Source organism: Eubalaena glacialis, chromosome 8 (genome assembly GCF_028564815.1).
Source record: "Eubalaena glacialis isolate mEubGla1 chromosome 8, mEubGla1.1.hap2.+ XY, whole genome shotgun sequence".
NCBI classification, from domain to species: domain Eukaryota; kingdom Metazoa; phylum Chordata; class Mammalia; order Artiodactyla; family Balaenidae; genus Eubalaena; species Eubalaena glacialis.
The window spans coordinates 68,430,066-68,451,749 of NC_083723.1; the positions used below are offsets into that span (position 1 = coordinate 68,430,066).

Consider the following 21,684-nt stretch of genomic DNA (forward strand, 5'->3'; position numbering starts at 1 on the left):
ATTACCAATGTAATTATTCTAATTCTGGCCTTTTTTCGCTCTCACCTAGTCTGCTAAAACCCTAATTTTTACCCCTGCCCCAGGGCTCTCCCTCCTAATAAACTCTCCCCTCTGCTGCCCGGTCATCTTTCTGAGACATAGATACTAGTCACAGCACTCTCCAGCTCCTAAGCGTCATTTGCCAGCTCTCTTCCCACCACAGGCACACACAAAGGCACTTCCCCAGAAGGCAGCCCCATTCCCGTGTGTAGCATTCTAAGCCTTCCATAATTTGGCCCCAGTAGTCTTGTTTTTCACCATCCTCTTTCATACCCCTTCCAGGCCATCTGAAGCAATGATTCTTCCATGCTGCCATGATAAGCAGTGGAAATAAATGCTCAGGCTCTGGTGTCCAGCAGGTCTAGCTTTGAATCCAGGCTCCACCTTCCTAGCTGTGTGACCTCAGGCAAGTTACGTAACCTCTTTTCAGCCTTGGTTGCTCACTTATAAAACTGGAATAATATTATTACCTACCTTATGACTTTAGGAGGACCAAAAGAGAAAATTCTTACAAAGCTCTTAGCACGATACCTGGTACATAGTAAGTACTCAGTAAATGCTACGGGACGATAATGTTGATCTCATCATAATTATCATTCTAATTAAAATCTCTTTGGACAGATGTGCTGGGTCTCTTTACCCTCTAAGTGTAGCAAGGTCTTGTCACTGTTGCTTTGTGTCATTCTTTGCCTGGATTACCTAAATCCTAATTGCACTTCAGTCACCAGTTGATGCATTATCTTATGTGTTTTACCACCTCCCCAGATTATCCAAGTCAGCAGAAATCTCTCCCTCCTTTGAATTGCCATGGCAATGTGTCTGGACTTTAGCTTTTATCTCATTTATCTTTTCTCACGTGCCATTTTTTGTATTTGTAAGGAGTCTATTTCTTGGACTCAGTCTTTCCTCTGCTTGCTGGTTGTGTAACCCTAAGGGTAAGTTGCTGTATTAGTTTGCTAGAGCTGCCATAGCAGAATACCACAGACTGGGTGACTTAACATAAATTTATTTTCTCACATTTCTGGAGGCTGGAAGTCGAAGACCAAGGTGTCAGCAGGGTTGGTTTCTTCTGAGGCTCCTTTTCTTGGCTTGAAGATGGCCGCCTTCTTACTCTGCCTCACATGGTCCTTTCTCTGTATATCTCGGTTTCCTCTTGTTGTAAGGACACCAGTCACGTTGGATTAGGGCTTACTCATAGGATTTCATTTTACCTCAATTACCTCTTAAAAGGTCCTATCTTCAAATACAGTCACATTCTGAGGTACTGAGGGCTAAGACTTCAATATATGAATTTCGATGGAACACAGTGCAGCTCGTAATAGTTGCTTTAATCTTTCTATGCCTCAATTTCCTCTTATGTAAAGTCTGGAAAAACATATGTTTTGAGTAGCCTGAATATATGTATACATGCAAAGCAACACCCTAATAGCCTATGATGGATGCTTAAGGAATATTTATTATCTCTACTCCTGTTTCAAACTCCTTGAGAACAGGAATGCTTTCTCACTCATCTTGTGTCTTTATTGTTGCTAGGACAAACTTTGAACATGATTGCTTATAAATATTTGGTGGATAAATATATGAATGAACGATCAAGTAGGAGAAGTGAGCCTGCAATAGGTATATGTGTTTCTCTTTAGATGGATACATATACTGGATAGCAACTAAGATTTCAGTCACAAAGACGATACTGAGAAACCTGAAGACAAGTCAGTCTCCCCACTGTAAACATAATATGCCACACGGAGCCAGTTCCAGTATGGAAAATCGTCACTTGGCCTACTTGTCACAGACTCCAGAAAGTCACAGGGAAATTTGTGACAAAATTGCCCACATACAAAAAGCAGTGTCTTCACACAGCCAGAGCCTTCGAGTGATGAGGGACACAGAGACATCATGTGCACAATAGGTGTTCCTGTCCACTGTCTGCAGATTCGGCTCTCTTTGATCTCTGCAGAGGAGGGACGTGGGTAAGGTACTGTGAATGGATAATAGACCAGGAGGCTGAAGAGCAGCAGTAGTGCACTGCTCAGCGATCCAGTCGTGATGGTGCCCAGACATCGTGCATCTGATGATAAGCATCTTCTCTTGGTGCCTTGGAGTCTCTCATTTCCTTCCAGCTTGACTCCAAAGAGCCGATTCATCTTCAGCCCCTCTACAATGTGCCACTTTGAGTCTGTAGGTTCTTTCTTTCTGAGCCCACCAGAGGTAACTAGTATGACATTATTTTTTTCTTAGTATCACTGCACTCTTTCTTCCCACTGCCTCTGTTCCCTGCAGCTCTCTGAAGGGAACTTTTGCATCATCCTTAGTGATTAGACTTCACAGTGCGATGCTAAAAGATTGGTATCTATCAATTGGCTTGGAGTCAAGGGAGTTGAGTATAATTTCTTATTTTATTGTATATAATATTAACTTTTGTGGGTATTAGTTATGATACCAGATAATGAGTAAGATAGCAATTCTGTACCTAACAATCATACCCTTTAATAATGTTACCACTTGGAGATGTATAAAAGGTTTGTTATGAGATCAGATGTAAAACATATAAATGTTACTCTCTGAAAGAATGTAGAAAACTGGAATTAGAAATCACAGCTTTAAGCCCTTTAAGCAGCCTCTCAGAGTTGAAAGGCAGCCTAGAGATGATGCAGTGAAGTAAAATGATTCTCAACTCTCACCACACGTTTTAATCACATAGGAAGGGGCAAATGTAGAAATCTTATTTAATTTATCAGGAGTAAGATCTAGAAGTCACTATGTTTGAAAAGCTCTGGTAACATGCCACCAGGGAGGAGAGCAATCAGTTTGGGAGCTAGAGGAGAGGAAACCAGTGTGTTTGGAGTCACTGTTTGAGCACCGTGCTGGCTGCCGTACATTCGCCATCTCTTTGATCCTCGTAACAAGTGAGATGGTACGACCAGTAGTGACTGAGGATCAGTTGTCACACGTGATGCTCAACTGCCCCTTAGCCGCTGTTGGCAGCACTTGGTGAGTGTGCGTCGCGTTCCTTCTGTTCTTCAAGAAGATCCATGTATATGTACGCTGACTGCTCGCCATTCTACCCGTGGTAGACACGGTCTTACTCACTTTTGAGCTTTTAAAAGTCAGCCTCAGGTTAATTCCAACTCAGCGAATCTTTCCCAGCACTTCTGCCCCATGAAACAATTTTTTAAATTGTATTCATTTTCGCAACATGAGAACTCAGGTCCAGAAGCACAGACATAATCCTTACTGTACCCTCGGTGCTGTTACTAGGCCAGGTCCTTTTCATCTCTTCATTATGCCTCCCATCAGCAACCCCCTCCGTGTCGCTTGGAAAGATGCAGGTGCCAACCCACAAAATACTCAAGGGCTGTAGACTGGCAGGGGTTGGTCTTCCCACCTGCCTGCGGGTCACAGCAGCCTGGGAGCAAAGCATGGCTCTTCTGAGCCCTGCGAGCAGTGGAAGAATGGCTTCGTGTGGACCAGAAGAACACACCAGCCTCTCCCTCCCGCTTTAGAAGGGCCTTTTGTGGGCCTTCTCATGAATACAACCCAGGTTTTCTCTACCACTTCTGTAGAGTCACTCAGGAGAGATGAAGGTGTTGGGTGAAACATGATTTAAGCAAGTACAGAGAGGGAGTCTGTGGCAGTCTAAACACAGGGGAATACTGCCTTCTCCATAGTTTGAATGTGTGGAGAGAGGGAAAATCCTAGTCTTTTTTTAGAAACAAATGTGTCTCGACTAAGGTATCAAGTTGGTAAAAATGGAAAAACGATTTGATTGAGAGAGTTAAAGGATGAATATTTTTCTTTGTTTTTTTTGGTTAACATTACTTCTCATATTAGATAAAAATGAATACTGCTACATAACTTCTTTATAGAAGTAACACATGATCTATGCAGAAGAAACAAAAAACACAGCAGAAAAGAAATCTGTAACCCTGCCACCTCAAAAGCACTACACTGGCGTCTCTCTTCTACATGATGGTCAGGGATAGCAGGGGGAGAGGCGTACGTGCATTTACGCATCTGAGAGTTTTTACTTCACAATGTGTATTGAACATTTCCCACCTTATTTTTATTGGCAGCATAATATCTCATTTCAGGAACATACTCAAATGCATTTAATCTATCCCTTGCCAGTGCATGTTTATGTTTCTAATTTTTATTTCCAGGTATTAAACAGTACTTTAAAGACCATCCTTACAGCTGGTTTTGATTAGCACAAGCCATTTTGTGAAGGCACACACGTTGGTTGATAGGATCAGAGGATCTGGCAAGAAGTAGTTTGGTATGATATTGACCCAAATTGTGCATGTTACCATGATAGCATCTGCTAAGCTGTAAATGTCAGCACCATGTCTGTGGTCTGGTTCGGTGACGTCGCTGTATAATGAAGATTCTGAACTACATTCTATGTCAGCCTTAGTTTGGATGATATAAAAATATATTTGAGACAAGGAATAACAAGTTGAAGTATAGTAAGAATGTAATTGCTTATAATAAATATAGGCTTAGCTTCAAAATAGCTAGCTTAAAATTCCCCTTATAGTGTGCACTTTCTAGATTTCCACTGATGATCTTAGAGGTGAGGCACCCAGCCATTTGCTGGAATGAACACACATTGTTCAAAGTTTGGGTTGTAATTGATTTAATGCATATTTTTACTACTTTGACATTTATCTTGTATGAAAAGGGCAATTCTATACACAGGTAATACGTAAATATAATACATAAGTCCATAAAATGGTGTTTGATGAGCGATCTGATTTTTTAAGAGAAGAAAAAATAGCTTTCATCTAAGTTTGCATGTCCTCTGGCAATTGTTGAAATATTGACAGAATTATGAAGTACATCATGCGAGAGCCTGTGTCCTCTCTGCCCCCCTCCTGTTCTGACAGGCAGATTCGTGTCTCTTTATTTGGATACCACTTGACTTTCATTTTATGGCTGCCTTTGTGTGCTTGGCTTTGAGTCCTGTGGCAGCAGTTGATTGTGCTTCAAGGAATGTTTGTCATTTTAGTGTGAGGACTTGGGTGAGGCCAACAGAAGCCTCTCTCTGTTGGGCCAAGTCTCTGGTCTTCGCTCTCTTTCACCCTCCACATGAAGGAAATAGAGCCTGACCCAAGTCCTCCCAGGCAGTAACTATAATTTGATTCAAACTCATAATCGCTGGTTTAATTTATGGGACAAGGATTGAAACTACAGTCTATTGAGAATAGAACATTCTGAGCTCCTTTGAGGAGAATCACTCTGAACCACCCCGCTTTATACTAAATCTTTTCTTTTTTCTCCCTTTTAGGCAGGAGCCTCCCAGGTGATTTTCACAAATCCTTTGGAAATTGTCAAGATCCGTTTGCAGGTGGCTGGAGAGATCACCACTGGTCCCCGAGTCAGTGCTCTGTCTGTCCTAAGGGACCTGGGCTTCTTTGGGATCTACAAGGTAACTCTTTTCAGTCATTTATTTGAGTATATGCTCATCTCCTAAACTAGTAACTGCTCACTGGCATGAAATTGATTCCTCACATTTCTATACCTAGAGAAGATCTTCTGCTGGAGCTCATAGGGTACCTTCATGCCAGTTAGAAGGAGGTGTCCTTTCCTGCCATCTGCCAAATAACTGTCCTTAGAAAACATAAATCAAGGATGAGTATGATGTCATGACCCCCACAGACACTGTTCAGTGCACAGCTCTTTGCCACAGCACTGGGTGGAGTTTTGTTTGGATCTGTTACTGATATAAAAACCGAATTCTCAGTGCTGTTGTCTATGCAGGATAGCTGCCAGGATCACAGGGCACCATCTTTCGGGAGATGGGCTGAGCTCAGTTTACCCACGCGCGCGAAGCCCATACCAGCTCAGGAATTTATGTTCTGATCCTGTACATTCCAAACGTATCCCTATGTGTGCCTTGTCATAATTATTTTGCATCTTAACCATTTATCATTTAGAAAATAGTTTTTCAGAATGATCGCAAAACCAAAATTTTAGAAAATTCTTGAAATGTGTTATTTACACTCTTCTACCAAAGTAGTTGTAATGAAGTAGAATTAGCTTCATATATGCCCTGTTACAAGGCTTCATCAGACATAAGGTGTTCACCATTTTTCAATGAGAAGATTAAAAAAAATGTTTCATGGCCAACATGAATAAGTAAACCTTTAGGGATATAGGAAGGTAAGTCAAACAACTACTTAAAATGTTGGTTTTCATTTATTTACACATAGATATATAAAATCACATTACATAAAATTAATATTGCTTTTTTCTATACACACATATCAAGAAATATTTTATTCAAGTTTCTCATATGAATTTTGAATCAGCGTCTTGATCACCACTTAATCCACATTTTAAATCAGCCATTCACATGGTTTTGCAAAGTCCATCGTCTTCATTTTCGATCCAAGCTGACAAGAGGAAGTCACTTTTGGACTCTGTGCGATATTGTCCCTAGAAATTTTGTCCCACAGACACATAACATTACGACAGTTGCTTTCTTTCTTTTCTGTTCCCAATTTATCCTGAATGGATATATAATGGACCCATATGTATGTAACATATTACTTTTTAGAGTGAACTTAAAATGCCTTGCTCTGACATTCAGCACAGCATTTGTAAAAGTATTCCCCAGGAATACTTTTTTACCCTTTTCTTTTTAACTCAGTTTTTTAGGTGACCTTGGTAAACATCCAGTGTTAGTAATAACTGAGGTTGTTTCAGGTAAATCTGCCTTCCCCAAATAGAGCTCTGTACTTCTCAAGGTCAAGTGGTTGGAAGAGTACCCCAAGATCTGAGACTTTGTGAGGATCAAATATTATGTGACACCCTCTTTTCTGGGGTTAGTTTTTTGGGGGAACCTTGCCTTATATTTAGGCATCTTGTAGTGTTTAGGAATAAACATGCTGATTTTTTTAAGTAGCACTTAAAATGCTCAAGGTGACTGTGCAGTGGAACACAACGTGATAGCTGTTTCATTTACCAAATTGTTATCCAGCTGTAAGAAATAAACAGAATTGTCATGAGGCATAGCATTCATCAATTTGAAGAAAAATCATCTTCTGTTCTGAATTTTTAGTCTCTTGCAGACTATCACACGATGTAGCAGCATGTCAGTTTGACAAGCTGCCAAGCAATCTTTAAGTGGGTTGTCTGGTAAAAAGCACTTAGGTACTATGGCAGTGACTGCTATCGAAATGTCTAGATGGATAAAATGGTAAAAACTTGTTTGCTGACACACAAACAGAGACTGTTAAACTACCTGCAAATGAAACAAGACTGAGTTTTAGTCCTTTTCATCTTCACAGTGTTTCATAATCTTAATCCCCTTTAACACCCCTTGGAAGTAGTTGGTCTCCTAATTTTGTAGTTAGGAGAATAGAGGTGCCAACGGTGGTATCTGAGCTGAAATGGAGGCTCAGAAGTTTCTTGTTGCCACTTTTGTACTAAAATGGCTTTCCTGAAATGAGCAGGATTGCTCAAGTTTGAGCAAGAGACGTCTCCCATATAAAGTTAGTTTAATTACTAGCCTGGTGGTTTAATCTAGTTCAGAGGCATTCCACAGGCCTGGGTGCTGCCTTTCAAAACACTGCTTTTGGTGTATTGGTAATTACCAAGTGAAGTCACTAACAATTTGAGCTTTGAGCTTCTGGAAACTTGATTGCATTGCGAGAGAGTGACCTGGCAGGCAGTCTCCTCCGTTCTGCTGGCCATTGGTATCATCAGCTAAACTCCGGGAGACCTGCGAGGCTGGACTTGATTCAGCAGAGTTCCCCTCTCCACTCAGTTGCATTGGTCTTGTATAACCACCCTAGCTTATCCTCATTTGTTTTATCCCACCTTCCAACCTCAGGTTTTGTAGTTTATCCTCATTTGTTTTATCCCACCTTCTAATCTCAGGTTTGTTTCTTGTGAATTTCCTTTCTCCAGGCTCACCTACCTTGCCCCACCCCTCCATGGTCAGAAATCACTTTAGTGGTTCTAGATCCCACCTTTTAGGGGCATCACAGCTTTAACATTGCTATGTAGTTTACTACATTTTTTTTTTTTTTTTCAGATAGGGCTCTTCAGTGATAAAGCTTTTCTCTGTTTCTAGTCTTGGTTGGGTAGAAAAATGCAAATGACCTGTGGTGACTAATACTTTTAAATCTGGTATGTTTCCCTCTGGGTGGGTCTTGAAAAAGAGAACTTCTGTCCTAGTTTAAGGTGGGACAGGTAATCTTCATTTTCCCTCCCTTGGACCTTTTGTTTGCTGTTGTTAACATGACAATGCGGGACCCAGGAGGGGTTGAGTGTAGGCTCTGTCTGTGTGTTTAGACCTGCAGTGCTTAACCTCACTTAATTGGACTTAACCAGGCTTTCTGTTTTTCTCCTAAATTGACTTGCAAAATACCCAACTATTCTGCAACTTCCCAGTAAAAGGTAATTAGAATACTTGCTTTAGAAATACATTTACAACTGAAAAAAAAAAAGTGGACATGGTAAACATTTCACATTCCTAAAGTTAGAAATAGTTTAGAGCAGAGAGAGCGAACTCTGTAAACAAAGAACCCCCCATTATAGAGACATTGTTATAGCCTAGAGTAGGTAGGTGATTGAAGTAAAGGCAGGATAATTAATTGCCTTTGAAAGAGCTGTTTGAATATAATGTAGTTTTTTAAAATCTGCAACAGGTACTACTTTTCTTAAGAATATGTGAGGTGGTATTTCCCTTTCACTAGGTAAGTTTTGTTTTATTACATAAACCCCTAGAGTATAAGTAAAATAAATTCCTATCTAAGAAAGTGATGCACATCTACTTTTGAATGGTACCTTTTCCTTAGGAGCCAACAGAGCTTTAATGAGGAGAAAGATTACACCTTCTGAATGGAATAGAACTTATTTAACATCAAATGACAGCGCAGCTAAGATAGACTAAAAGATGCATGCTTATGAAGCAATGGAGTAGTTCATGGCTATTTTTGAGAACAAAAAATGGTCAGTGAAGCAATAATGGCAAAGATCCATCAAACTTTGTTGAAAATTGTTTTCAGATTGTATAATCACAAATTAAACATTCACATCTAAAGCATGGAAAGTCACCAAGGAATAGGAGCTCTATCTACTGTTTTCTAATCAAAGGCCTCTGTCCCACTGCATTTGACAGAGAAAGTCATCCCTTGGTACCCGTGGGGGACAGATGCTCAAGTCCCTTCTATAAAATGGCATAGTACAATGAATACAGTTGGCCCTCCATATCCACAGGCTTCACATCCAGTTGTATTTTTCATCCACATACATGCATGTTGTATATGTGTGTTCATTCATCGTGTGTATACAAGTGAATCATTGGAGCTACTGTTCATAATATCAGAAAGCAAGTGATGACATATGTTCTTGATTATTCTGCTAGTTATCTCAAAGGGATATTGTTTGGTCTTTTAAAGTGAAATACAAGTTTATGTTTCCAAAAAATGAAATAATTCAGAAATGTCTTTAAGAAAGTAAAATTTTTTCTTTACCCCTTACCACCCTATTCTCTCTTTAAAGGATTACCACTGCTTATGTTTTTTATATATCTTTAAGAAAAGAAAACCTTTCTATTTAAATCTGTATTTATTTCTCTCCTCCCTCTCTCCCTTTTCTCTGTCAAAAATTGTACACACACACACACACACACACACATCAATGGTGTATCTGTGTGTTTTAACAAAAACAGAATCCTCCTAAACACACAATATATCTTAATTCTCTTTTCTCATTTTATTTAATAACTGTATATAAGTTTCTTTTAAGTTTCTTTTTTTTTTTTTTTTTTAAAGCAGTTTCCTATTGATGGGTATTTAAGTTGTTTCTAGTTTGGGGACATTACAATGACAGGGTGAACATCCCTGCATATAGTGTGACATACTTTTGTGAGTATATACAATGAATTCTTAGCAATGAACTTAGGTCAAGGGCATGTGCATTTTTTAGGGTTAGTAGATTTTGTCAGATTTCGTCAGTTTACCACTTTTATCTTGGTAGCATACAAGTACGTAAGAATAATTTCTCAAGATAGCAGCTTTTAAAAATACCTGCTTTTATGAGCTCATGGCCCCATATGAAGAAAACAATTGTTTAGTTATGGTTTTGAGGACATCATGCCATGCTAATTTTCTAACACCAAGGGACAGTACATGGTTTTACAACCACCCGAGTGGCAGTTCTCTTCTGATTCATCCACCTTTCCCTTTCACCCAGACCTCTGTGAAAGCCTCCTCATGGGTTTCTCTGTTTTGACTCTTGACTCCGTCAAAACCGTAGTCCCCACAGCAGCCAGAGTGATCTAGTTAAAATGTAAGTCAGGTTAATTCATTCACTCGACACATGTCTCTTGAGGTCTGACTGTGTGCCTGGCACTGGTCTAGCCATTTAGAATGTCACTGTGAAAAGCCAAGCCACTGCTCACTTTGGTGGGTAGAAGTCAGCCGTCAAGAAACCAAATATATGACATGAGGTGGAGCTAAGGACCTTGAAGAAGAAGGAGGCAGGGTGAGGGGATGGAGAAGGGCCGAGGCTGGATGGAATTGGGATGTTGCCTTTTAATAGGGTGGCCAGGGAAGGCCTCTCTGAGGAGATGATATTTGAGTAGAAACCAGAGGAAATAAGAAGCTAGTGTGCCCTACAGAAACTGTGTCTCTGGTGAAAAACTGTCTAGCAGTTAGACTAGAACCTACTGTGCTTAGACTAGAACCCCAGCTCCATCCCTGCACTTAGACTAGAACCCCAGCTCCATCCCTGCTGGCCCCGTCCTCTCCACCCTCCATTCTGCACCGCCCGCCTGCTCTGCGAGCTATGCTGGCCACCTTTCCTTTTCAGATACTCCAGGCTCATCCCCTCCTTTTCAGTTGCCTGAAGGCTCTTCCCCTCACATCTTAGCTCAGCAGATGCCTGTTCAGAAGGACACCAGGTCACTCGCTGTCACAACCCCCTCTTCCAGGTCTCTACGTAGCACCCATCACCATCTGATAGTTCCGTCTGTCTCTCTCTCTCCCTCATCCAGAGTGAACTGTGATACCAAAGACCTAGCTTGCTCAGTGCTGCTTGTAACAGCTTCTGGCACATAAGTAGACATTTGATAAATATTTGTTGAGCAAATAAATGGTAAGCAAAAGCCAGGTGTTTCCAAGTTACTAGCAATGATATGAAAGCATGGAGAGAGAATAAGTTGACAAGTAATGACCACAGAAGACCAGGATACTGGGGAGGTCAAACGTAAAGGAAACAGCCAATTAGATGAAAGATCACTTTCCCAGGTTCCGAGGCCTCCATTTATTCACCTGGCAAGCTCTGCCGTGGGCACTGGGAAAATGAAAATGAATTATAGCGCATGTTTTTATAAAGAGTTTACCATCTCATGGGGGCGGTCAGACAAGTAAAGAGACCCTTGGAATACAACACGTGCGGTTGAGAAGGGCTGTCAGAGTGCTGCGCACAGAGTTCTGAGAGAGATGGAGCTGACTCATAGCAAGAAAGCCGGGGGGCTTTGGAAGGGGAGATGGCATTAAAAGATGAGTCATAGTTAACCAGGTAGAAGGCAAAGACAAATGGCATGATAGGGTTTGTGTTTAAGGAGGGGTAATTCAGCGTCAGTGTGGAGAGTGCCACATGGGAAAGCAAGACAGAAGGCTGGGAGGCCAGTTAGGAAGATACAGACTGGGGATGGCCGGGAGGAGGGATGACCGTGACCTCAACTAGGGCGTCATGGTGGGGAGAGGCAGTGGGGGGATATATTTAAAGGATGTGTGAGAGTTAGACTCACAAAGTCTTGGAAAGTGATAAAAGGTGAAAAGTAAAGAAAGATTAAATCAGCCCAGATTTCTGGCCTGAGCACCTGAATGGACGGTGATACTGTAAATTTTATAATTTCATGATATTTGAGAAGCTGCAAGAAACCTTAAAAGACCTTCTATCTGGTGTTACCTTTATAATTGAGGAATCGATGCCCAGAAATCTTAGGAGAATCAGCTAGGTGATTGGTAGGCGGGGCACGGCTAGGCCTGAGACTGTCTCCTGACTCCCTGTCTGGTGTTCTTCTTACTCTACCCTGTTGAATGTAGGACTAGAGCCTTGTCAGAGGGATGGGAACTTTAGACGGTCTTTTAAGGGTCGTCCACGTGCATGAAGCTATGGGAGTGGGTAAGATCCCCAAGCCGATGGGACACCAATGGTGGAACTCAGAAACTACCCTCATTAGGGTGGCAGGAGTAAGTGAGTATGGGGGAGAAAATAGCAGAAGCAGCTGTCAGGTGGAGAACCAGAAGAAACAGTGCTGTGGGAGCTGGTAGAGAGATGAGATGTAAGTGGAAGAGGAAGAAGTTGAGTGGTATCAAGTGCTGCAGACCAAGGGGACTGAAGTCCAAGAAAAGGCCTTTGAATTTAAAGATGGAGGCCACTGGTTATCCTTAAGAAGTCAATTTAAGGAGAATGGTAGAGGTAGAAACCTGGTTGAGAAAATATTAGCAGATACAGACCATTCAACCTAAAGATTTTACTTTGAAAGAAACAAAAGTGAAAGCATACAGCAACTGGAAGAAAAAGTAGAGGCGAGGGATAATGTTACAGGGGAGAAGAGATTGAGAGATTTGTGGTTTGTTTTAATTTGTTGGAAGAACCATGCCTGTCTGTAGACAGAAAAAAGAGTCACTGAAAATGGAAGGATTTGAAACATCTGAAGATATAGCAAGATCAGATATGGTGGTAGGACTTTCAGGAGGGACAGAGGCAGGGTCCAGGCTTAAAAGCGTGTATGTGTGTTCACATGTGCGCATAAGCTCGTTAGAGCTAATGTTTGACGAGGGCTCGCTTTGTGCTAGGCCCCATGTTTAGAGCTGTATACACTTTACATCATTTAATCCCTACTACAGCCTATGATGCAGATAGTTTTTTTTTTGTTTTTTTTTTTAGCTCCAAGTTACAGTTGAGGAAAGGAAGGCTTGATGGGTTTAGGTAATTTTTCTAAGGTCATATACCTTGTAAGGAAGTGGGAGGCTGGGTTTCAAACTCAATGCAATCTCTCTTTGAAACATGAGTTACAACCTAGAGATATCTTGAGCCAGATGAGAGAGAGCATATGTCTGATAGATAATTCAGGGAAGTTCAAAGACAAGGTTCTATGCTACACACGGATAAGGAGCAGTTGGCAGTTTTGGTGTCATTGTTGATGCGAGCGTGCTAGGAAAATGGAGATGAAAAGAATTGAGAGGACACCAAACAGCATGAATGTGTGATAGCTTAGGTCAGGGTAGTTATATGATCATTTGTTCCTCATTCCTTTTAGTACCCAATACTTTTCAAAAATGTTAGTTAGAATGGCTCAATTTTGCTTTGTTTTGTTTTTTAGAATAAGCACATGTTACCTTAGATCTGATATCAACTCTTTAAATTATAGAAATTAAAATGATTTTATCCATTGCGAGGCAAGAGGGCCCTTCTGTTTCGTTAACTCTTGCATTAACCAGCATAGCAGTGCAAACCCCACATGCCCTGCAGAGAGCCACATAACCTGACAATGAGCCAAGCTGCTACCCAAATGATAGCTATTTGTGTTCTTTGAGAAATAACTTTGTGCCTTCCTGATAACTTTGTCATAAATATCTGCTGTAAAATGAACATTTGGGGCATTTTGTCTTATTAAAAGACAGTTATTTTAGAAATTAATGAGAGGGTATCAAGTACCTCAAGGGGCCAGGTTTTGTATCTAACATGGTGTGAACTTGCGACTAATATTGGAAATGATGTAATACTGTCCCTATTCTGCTTAGAAGTTTGCATTAAAAGAAAACAAACTGGAAAAAAAAAGAGACTTAAAAAAACCTTTCTGTCCCTGTGTTTCAAATGCATTATCGGTAAAAGAGGATAGTAATGATACCTACATTTGGAAAAGCAAATAAAAGGAGACATCCTGAAAAATATTATTTTTATTGAACAGTGCTGGAAGGAATGGAGTGTGCTGAAGGGGGCTAGAAAGTATTCTTTAAAATATTAAAAAATGGTTAATGTTTTATCATTCTCCCATTCACTCACCAAATATTTGTTGAGGACTAACACTCTATGAGGTGTGCTGAGTTACAGAGACGAGTATGGCCTCATTGCCTTCAAAGTGATCAGTATTAAGGGAGGTGAGAGAATAATTCTAGTGCCATAAAGTTCTTTCAAAAATTAATTTTAACAGGTAGTATAGCTTTTAAAAGAAGAAAATTCAGATATAAAAATGTATGTAATAATAAAACAGTCTCCTAGCCTCATGCTGTGGGTAACCTTCTAGAGGCAAACATTTTTATCCAGTTAGTGTTTTGTTTTGTTGTTGTTGTTTTGTTTTTTGCTAAGTGCCTGCAGGACTGGTTTCAACAGCTCTTTTTTTAATAAATTTATTTATTTTATTTATTTATTTATTTTTGGCTTCATTGGGTCTTCATTGCTGCACACGGGCTTTCTCTAGTTGTGGCGAGTTCGCAGTGTGCGGGCTTCTCATTGCGGTGGCTTGTCCTTGCGGGGCACGGGCTCTAGGCTTGCGGGCTTCAGTAGTTGTGGCACGCGGGCTCAGTAGTTGTGGCTCGCGGGCTCTAGAGTGCAGACTCAGTAGTTGTGGCGCACGGGCCCAGTTGCTCCGCGGCATGTGGGATCCTCCCGGACCAGGGCTCAAACCCCTGTCCCCTGCATTGGCAGGCGGATTCTTAACCACTGCGCCACCAGGGAAGCCCTCAACAGCTCTTTTTTATTTTAGCTCAACCTTTGGAATATAATGTGCTGTTCTTTATATTTAGAAGTATTGGAAGTGATGCTACTAGTCCACTGTTCATAGAGGGCTCTGAATATATTTTCCAGAAGTGATAGATGTATTTCTACTAATCTATCCTTATATTTCTCTGGTTTCTAATTGTGACCAAGTTCTGTATTTAAAAGATGGCTAATTTGAGAAATGTGCATCTACTATAAAATTAAGGAGATATGTCTTGTGGCAGCCAGAGTCCCATGTGGAGTATGATCAATTTAGCAAACTAGTTTAAGCTTACTTGATAGGATTAGATCTTCTGCCAAATAAAAGATTTGCCCTTAGCCTGATAAATATAGAGCTCTCCTGTGATTCAGGTATGAAACCATATAGGAGTCACACTCCAGCTGCCAGTTGTTTAAAGACTATATCAGCTAATTCTGTTTTCCCCTCCGACAGGACGGTGTGCTTTTCGTTGATAGTAGTAATTGTCTTTATATCATCACTTTTTATTGAAGATCCTTGTGCTAGGTATTATACTAGGTACTTTATATTAATCACTGAATTTAAATTTAATTCTTATGTCAGTACAAATATTACTCACTTTTTTTGGAGAGGAACTTGAGGTACAGAGATTTTAAGAACTTCACCCAACATCAGGTAGCTAGGTGGCAGAGCAGTGATCTGAGCCCAGGTCTCTGACTCCAAAGTCTGTATTCTTGCTCCTGCAGTATCCTGATGTTGATGTGGAGTGGCGGAATTCAGATATAGATCCATGTTTAAGATGATACATTTTGACACATATGTGTGTGTGTGTATGTGTGTGTATATATATATAAAAAACTGAATCATTTTGCTGTACACCTTAAACTAATACAATATTGTAAATGAAATATAGTTCAATAAAAAAAATTTTTTTTATGCTCCCTCATACTACCTGGACAGCAACAAAAATTGCTTTGTTTCTGAGTGGAGGGAGAGAGAAGGGGGAGGGGAAAACCCACCCCTAAGAATCAGGAACTCCAAGCTTGTCTCACATAGGTTTGCAGACTGAATTTATATTTCTTGAGTGATATGAAAACTCTCAAACTGGGAATTTATTTTAAATAATCTTGAATTGATAGTGCCTCCAGCTACCTGGCAGAAGCAAACACAAGTTTCGTTAAGAGGAACCCACCTTCAGCCCAGATGTTAAAGAATTTCATAGATAATGTTCCAAGGAAAATGGGCAGCTCATAAGCAAAAGTCTCAAATCACACAAGGAAACAAGGCACTTTAAAAAGAGATGGCAAAAACAACTGACAGCATTTTAAACCTCCGAAGATTTAAAATTTAAAAATTGTCATAGCTATAAAGTGAATGTTTTTGCTTTAAAAATTAAAAAGGTGAACATATTTATGATGATTGAAATTTAAAATTCAGCATTTCAAAATTCTTGCTTTAACAGCAGATTAAACATAGCTGAAGAGAGAATTACTAAGAGAATTACTCAGAATAGAGAGACAGAGAGTGAGACACAGGAAAGTGTGAGGAGGTCTAATGGGTATAAAAGAAAACCAGGAGGAAAGGGGAAATGATGGCTGAAAATTCTCCAGAACCATTGAAAGCTATCAATCCATAGATTCAAAAAGTACAGCAAATCCCAGGCAGGATAAATAAAATTAATCCAGACTAGACAATCAGAATGAGACTGCTGAACACTGAAGCTGAAGAGAAGCTCTTAAGTGGCTAGAGAGAAAAGCAGATTGTCTTTAAAGGGGAACAGTTGAACTGATGGCTAACTTAAAAACAGGAACAGTGGAAGCCAGAAGTCATTTGAATGGTATCTTCAGTGTGTAGAGGAAAAAACCTTTCAACATAGAATTCTATACCCTGTAAAAATGTCTTCCAGGAACAAGAGTAAAATAAAGACAATTTTTAGACTAGCAAAACTCAGAAAGCATATCACTGGTAGAACCGTACCAAAGGAAATCTAGAATGTACTTCAAGTAGGAGGAAAGTGATTCCAGATGGTAGTTTGGAGGTGGAACAGGGGATGAAGAGCAAAGAAAAGAGGTAAATATTTAGTCTAAATAACATTGTCTGAATTTAAATGTGTGTGTGTGTGTGTGTGTATGTATACGCATACATATATATGTATGCATGTATGATGGTAATTACAATGCTTAATGTTATCTGAGCTAGAATTAAAGTCCATAACAATGATAAGATGGAGGGGTTGCTTATAATTTAAGTAGTCTAATGTGCAAGTATTATATAGGAGGAAGGTAAAGATAACAGACTGTAAGTTAAGTATTTATAGTAAAAATTTCAGGGTCTAAACCTTGGGACTAGAAACAAACCATGCAACTTGCAAATAGGTAGCAGGGAGAAGTTGGGGGGAAAGACAGCAAGAAGGGAAAGAAAAGAAAAATGGAAAAGATGGGACGTATTTTACAGATTAGCTTTGTGAAGGGGCAGAGCTTCTCAGAGACCAAAATTCCATGTAATAAAACTCTGAGCCACTTATTGGATTTCCAGTCCATCTAAATGGTGAGCGTCACTGATGGCAAAGCAACATGTAATAGTAGAACAGTAGAGAATTAGACCTGGCACACGAGTGGCATCGCCTAACAAAAAACCTTGAGTTACCAAGGTGCTTTTGTTAGAATTGCAATGAAATTAAGGAGACACCAATAACCTAAAAGTCCCTGGACTAAAGAAAGAAAGTAGTAGGCATTGATATTTTATATTCAAATTGAAGTAATTTCAGTGTCACTTATATGGAGTCTCCAATTGCTGGCTGGTTGATTTGGTTTTAACGCCAGTGACACAACATAACGGAGCTTGGCACCAGTAATGTTTCTCAGCAAGATACTGAAATGCACCCTGTTCAAATCCCTAACTGTCCCTTGACTGGGCAGGAGAGGTGCTGCCAGGCTGTGTATACAAGGGTTAACTCGCTTGGGAGAAACCAAGAGGAATGCTAAGGGATCAAGACATGACATGCTGCCCATTGTTTGTAGCTCCAGGATCAAAATATACAATTATACATGCCAAATAAATTCTAAACCTGTAAGGTAGGAAAAGAGGGGTGGCTCTGACTACAGGTGCCAGAAGCATTAAATAACCTTCCCAGACAAGGTGCACCACTGTTGTCTTGAATGCTGCAGGGTCCCCCCCGGTCTGGCATTTTCCCCCATGCTAGACAATGTGCATTCACTGCAGGAGTCTCTGTTAAGCCTCTGTCTCCCAGACCTGCTGGCTCCTGGTGCCCAGCCCTGACACAGAGGTGCCTTTGTGAGTGTAATTACCTTCCCCTGTATTAGAAATAGTCTGTTTCAAGCTGTATTTGCAGGTACAGCTAGAGTAAGCAGGAATTAGCATGTGAAAAGACCTGCCCTGGCCCTGACTTCTTTATCAACCACCATCCTTCAGGATGGTTCCACCCCCCTGCGCTCAGATTGATTGGGCAGGTGTGATACCATCCCAGATGAAGAGCTTTAAAAGAAGGAAAAAGACACTGGAGGTAGCAGCATATGTGTGTAAGATACAAATCCTGTTGTGTTTTACCTTTGAAAATTTCATGGGAGACAGAGCTGCTGGAGTAAGCTTGGGTGGATGATTCCAGCAGCTTAAGAATTGATTAAAGCTCCTTTGGGCTTTCACCATAGTGTCCACATCCAAAAAAGCATGAGAAGTAAAACAGATATTTCCTTTGCCATGGCAATACCGTGGCCAGCGTCTCTAAAGCTGTCTAATTGGCCTCTGTGCATCATGGACCACTGAAGTTAAATGAAGTTCCTAGACCTTAACTAGAATGGTGACGGAGAGACTTTGGAGGGATATGGAATTGGAACGGAGCCAGACTTGATAATTAAACTAGATCTGAGTTTTGATTCTAGTTTATTCACATATAGGTCTCCCCTGAGATGCCTTTTATTGTTCCTGTCTGTTATTAGTGGGCCTTTTATTAAAAAGGAAAAAAATAATAATAATAATTTCCCCTTTTTGGAGAAAGAGTGCTTTAACGAAGAGTAAGAGATCAGGTGATTGCATTTTTCATTTATTAATTTCCCCCAAGTGATTTTACTGTGTGTACAAAGGAACTTCAGGGCCAACCAGGGAATGTCCAAGGGCAGGGCTGCCTAGAGCAGGGAAATGTGGGGATTTTTCTTAAGGGGAGGAACATTTAAAGATTTATTTTAGGTGGTACACACTTTGTCATTCATTAATTTTTTAATGGCCAAAGTACTTCTTTTTGTGTTGCTGACGCAGGCTCTTGGGCATCATGGAATGTTTCCCTTTATTATAAAGTTGCCTGTTCAGAATGGCTGATCACTTAGTAAAAATGGTACGTGGGGCAAGTAGAATTCAAGTCAAACAGGTTTACATTTTGATGTAGGACTGGAGGATGGGTGTTCACTGAGAAGTGAAGGATTTATCAAGGAATCTGGGGAACATTCTCACTGTTGGAACTTTAAATGCCTTTCTCACATCCTGTCTCCCTTTTCATTGTGCCAAACTGGCACCTACCTTTGTGCCTTAGGCCTGGAGGAAGTCGGGGGGTGGGGGAGGAGGGGTGGAGGAGACCAGGGAAATTTAATAAGCCTGTGCCTTTTTCTTCAACCCTTTGCAGAGTTAGCTTCCCTTGGGAACTGGGCTTTGATGCCTGGGGTGTGAGAGGTGAGAGACACCTCATGACTCAGGAGAAGTGACGTCCTGCCGGGAGATGCCTGAGCAGGTGCTGGTCTGTGGGAGGATGCAGGCTCCGGGAGAGGAGGCAGGGACCACAGACCTCCTCATCCGCACCGGCCCTCACACTTGTCCTGGACTCGATGCTTTACATGGGACTTTAATAATTATTTCCTTGTGTATTCCTAAACCCCTGTCCCCCTCCCTGCCCCGAAGAAGGCAACCTTTGGCCGTTTTGACAGGAGAGGAAGGTTCAGAGCTCAGTTTCCCCCAGTGCTCTTTCATTACACAGCCACACAGCCATAGAGGGGAGGGTACCTCTCTCAGGTCCCAGGGCTGCTTCATACCTTGCTCAGTGGAAGTTAGAGTTTCTAAATGTTTTCACTTGCTGGCTAGATGGTCCTGCCTCTGTGGAGCAGAGATAGTGGCCATTCCACAAGGTATCTTTCTTCCTTCACTTTCCCTTTCCTTCCTGTTTTTCAGATAATCAAAAACCTGAAACGTCTTACAGAGTCTCACCTTGGCTCCAGCATGCGTAAATTATTTAAGCACATTGTCTGATCCCTGGTAGGAAAAATACAGCATATTTCCGACCATTTTTCCTTTAGTGTTTCACAGTGTAGCTCTGCCTTTTCCTTAGATGTGGTCTTTCTTTGTTTGTTTGTTCATCTGTGTTTTGATCAAGTCATTTTTCTTCTTAGTCATCTGGAACTGTTTTCAAACATCTTTTAAAGCATATCACACCTCTTATTAGGCTCTATTCTCACACTGATACATGATTTACTGTCACAATTTCAGGAAAGCAGAGTTCCTTCTTGGGAGAACTCAGCTGCTTCTTCACTTGGCCTTACTCTTCTTGTGTCACAGGGATGTTTCTAATTTCAGGTCACGTATCAGTGTATCCCAAGCCTCTCATTTCTCTCTTTAGTTGTGGTGTTTTCTGTGGGAGTTGGCAAAGCCAAATCAGTGTCACCAGGAACATGTCTTAGGCCCTAACAGCCCAAGATTTTGTTGTTTTCTAAATTAAATCAGACAGTAGTTTCTGGCTCCTGGTTGCTTACACTCTGAAATAGGCAACACTGACGTAGGCAGATATACAGCATTGAGAAAGTGTAGACAGTGTGGAGCCGTGTGGAATCTACTCCTTGTCTATCTTCTACTTACTTGGAAAGGGTGGTGTTTAGGTTTAAATGAATGAAGAGGAGGTATTTAAGAGGTTGATGTGCCTAGCTTAGCAGTCATCAAAGACGATGTAGAGTGATAGGTGTGCCTTGATTGATCAGATGAATGGGGCATTGAGTAGCTTTACCTGAGAGGAATCAGGCTGACCAGGAGAGGAAAATGGGAAAGTGAAGTCATTACAAAGCTTTGACAAGGGTGACAATACCGGGCCTAATCCACAGGACAGCCAAGACCATGATGATGGTGGAGTTTTTAAAACAGCATATAGAAAAGAAATTTAGGCAGTATGGCTGAGGAGATGTTAGACCGTACCGCCCCCTCACTCTCCCACAAAAAAGAAAACCAAAAAACTGGATAGCATGAATTTAAGGAGAAGAAGAGCATAACTGAACCACAGAAGCATGACCCCAACTATGGAACAGTTGATAATATTACTATTGAAGGCGATGCTCCAAAACATATATGGTGGTTGCAGTGTTTATCTCTTGCTGGTGAAAATTAAGGGCAATTTAAATTTTTAATACTTTCCTATTTTGTCTGTGATAGGCACTTAATATTTTCTAATCAGGGGGGGGAAACATGTTAAAGGGAAAATATTACCAGCAAAAAAAGAAAAAGAAAAAAAAATGAGCAGAGCATATAGACTGAAGTTCTATAGATGCAGAAATTTGGGAGATGAGGTCCATAGTAAAAACTAATAGCTTTAGTAAAAAGCAAGATTTGTGTGAGGAGGAATTTTATCATCGTAAAAATTACTCCAAAGTGATTTGTTTAGTAAGTCAGTAATATGGCAATTTTTTTACTATATTGAAGGAGCCAGACATGAAGATTTAACTGATCTTAATATGAGTTGGTCATTTGGTATTTAATTTGAATGTCTTCTGGACAGACTCTGCATGTGAGCAAATAGCAAACAGAACTTATGGGAAGGTTTGTAGGCAAAATAAGAAAAAGGAAGTGAAAATAGACAAACAAATGAGTGATAGTATTGCCCTTACACAGTAACTCCCTGGATTATAACTTTTTGAAAAACTAATCATCGGGAAAGGATTGGACGCTACATGGATACT

At 40.6% G+C, this 21,684-nt stretch overlaps 1 protein-coding gene across 2 annotated transcripts in view; it reads left to right on the forward strand.

Moving 5' to 3' along the window:
- The window catches only part of SLC25A13 (solute carrier family 25 member 13), a 203,084-nt gene that overhangs the window by 167,933 nt on the left and 13,467 nt on the right, over positions 1–21,684 (forward strand). For both annotated transcript variants that reach the window (XM_061197766.1, XM_061197768.1), the window contains exon 14: positions 5,327–5,467. In XM_061197766.1, coding sequence (XP_061053749.1) covers positions 5,327–5,467 — 141 coding nt within the window. The remainder of the gene's footprint in view (positions 1–5,326; positions 5,468–21,684) is intronic.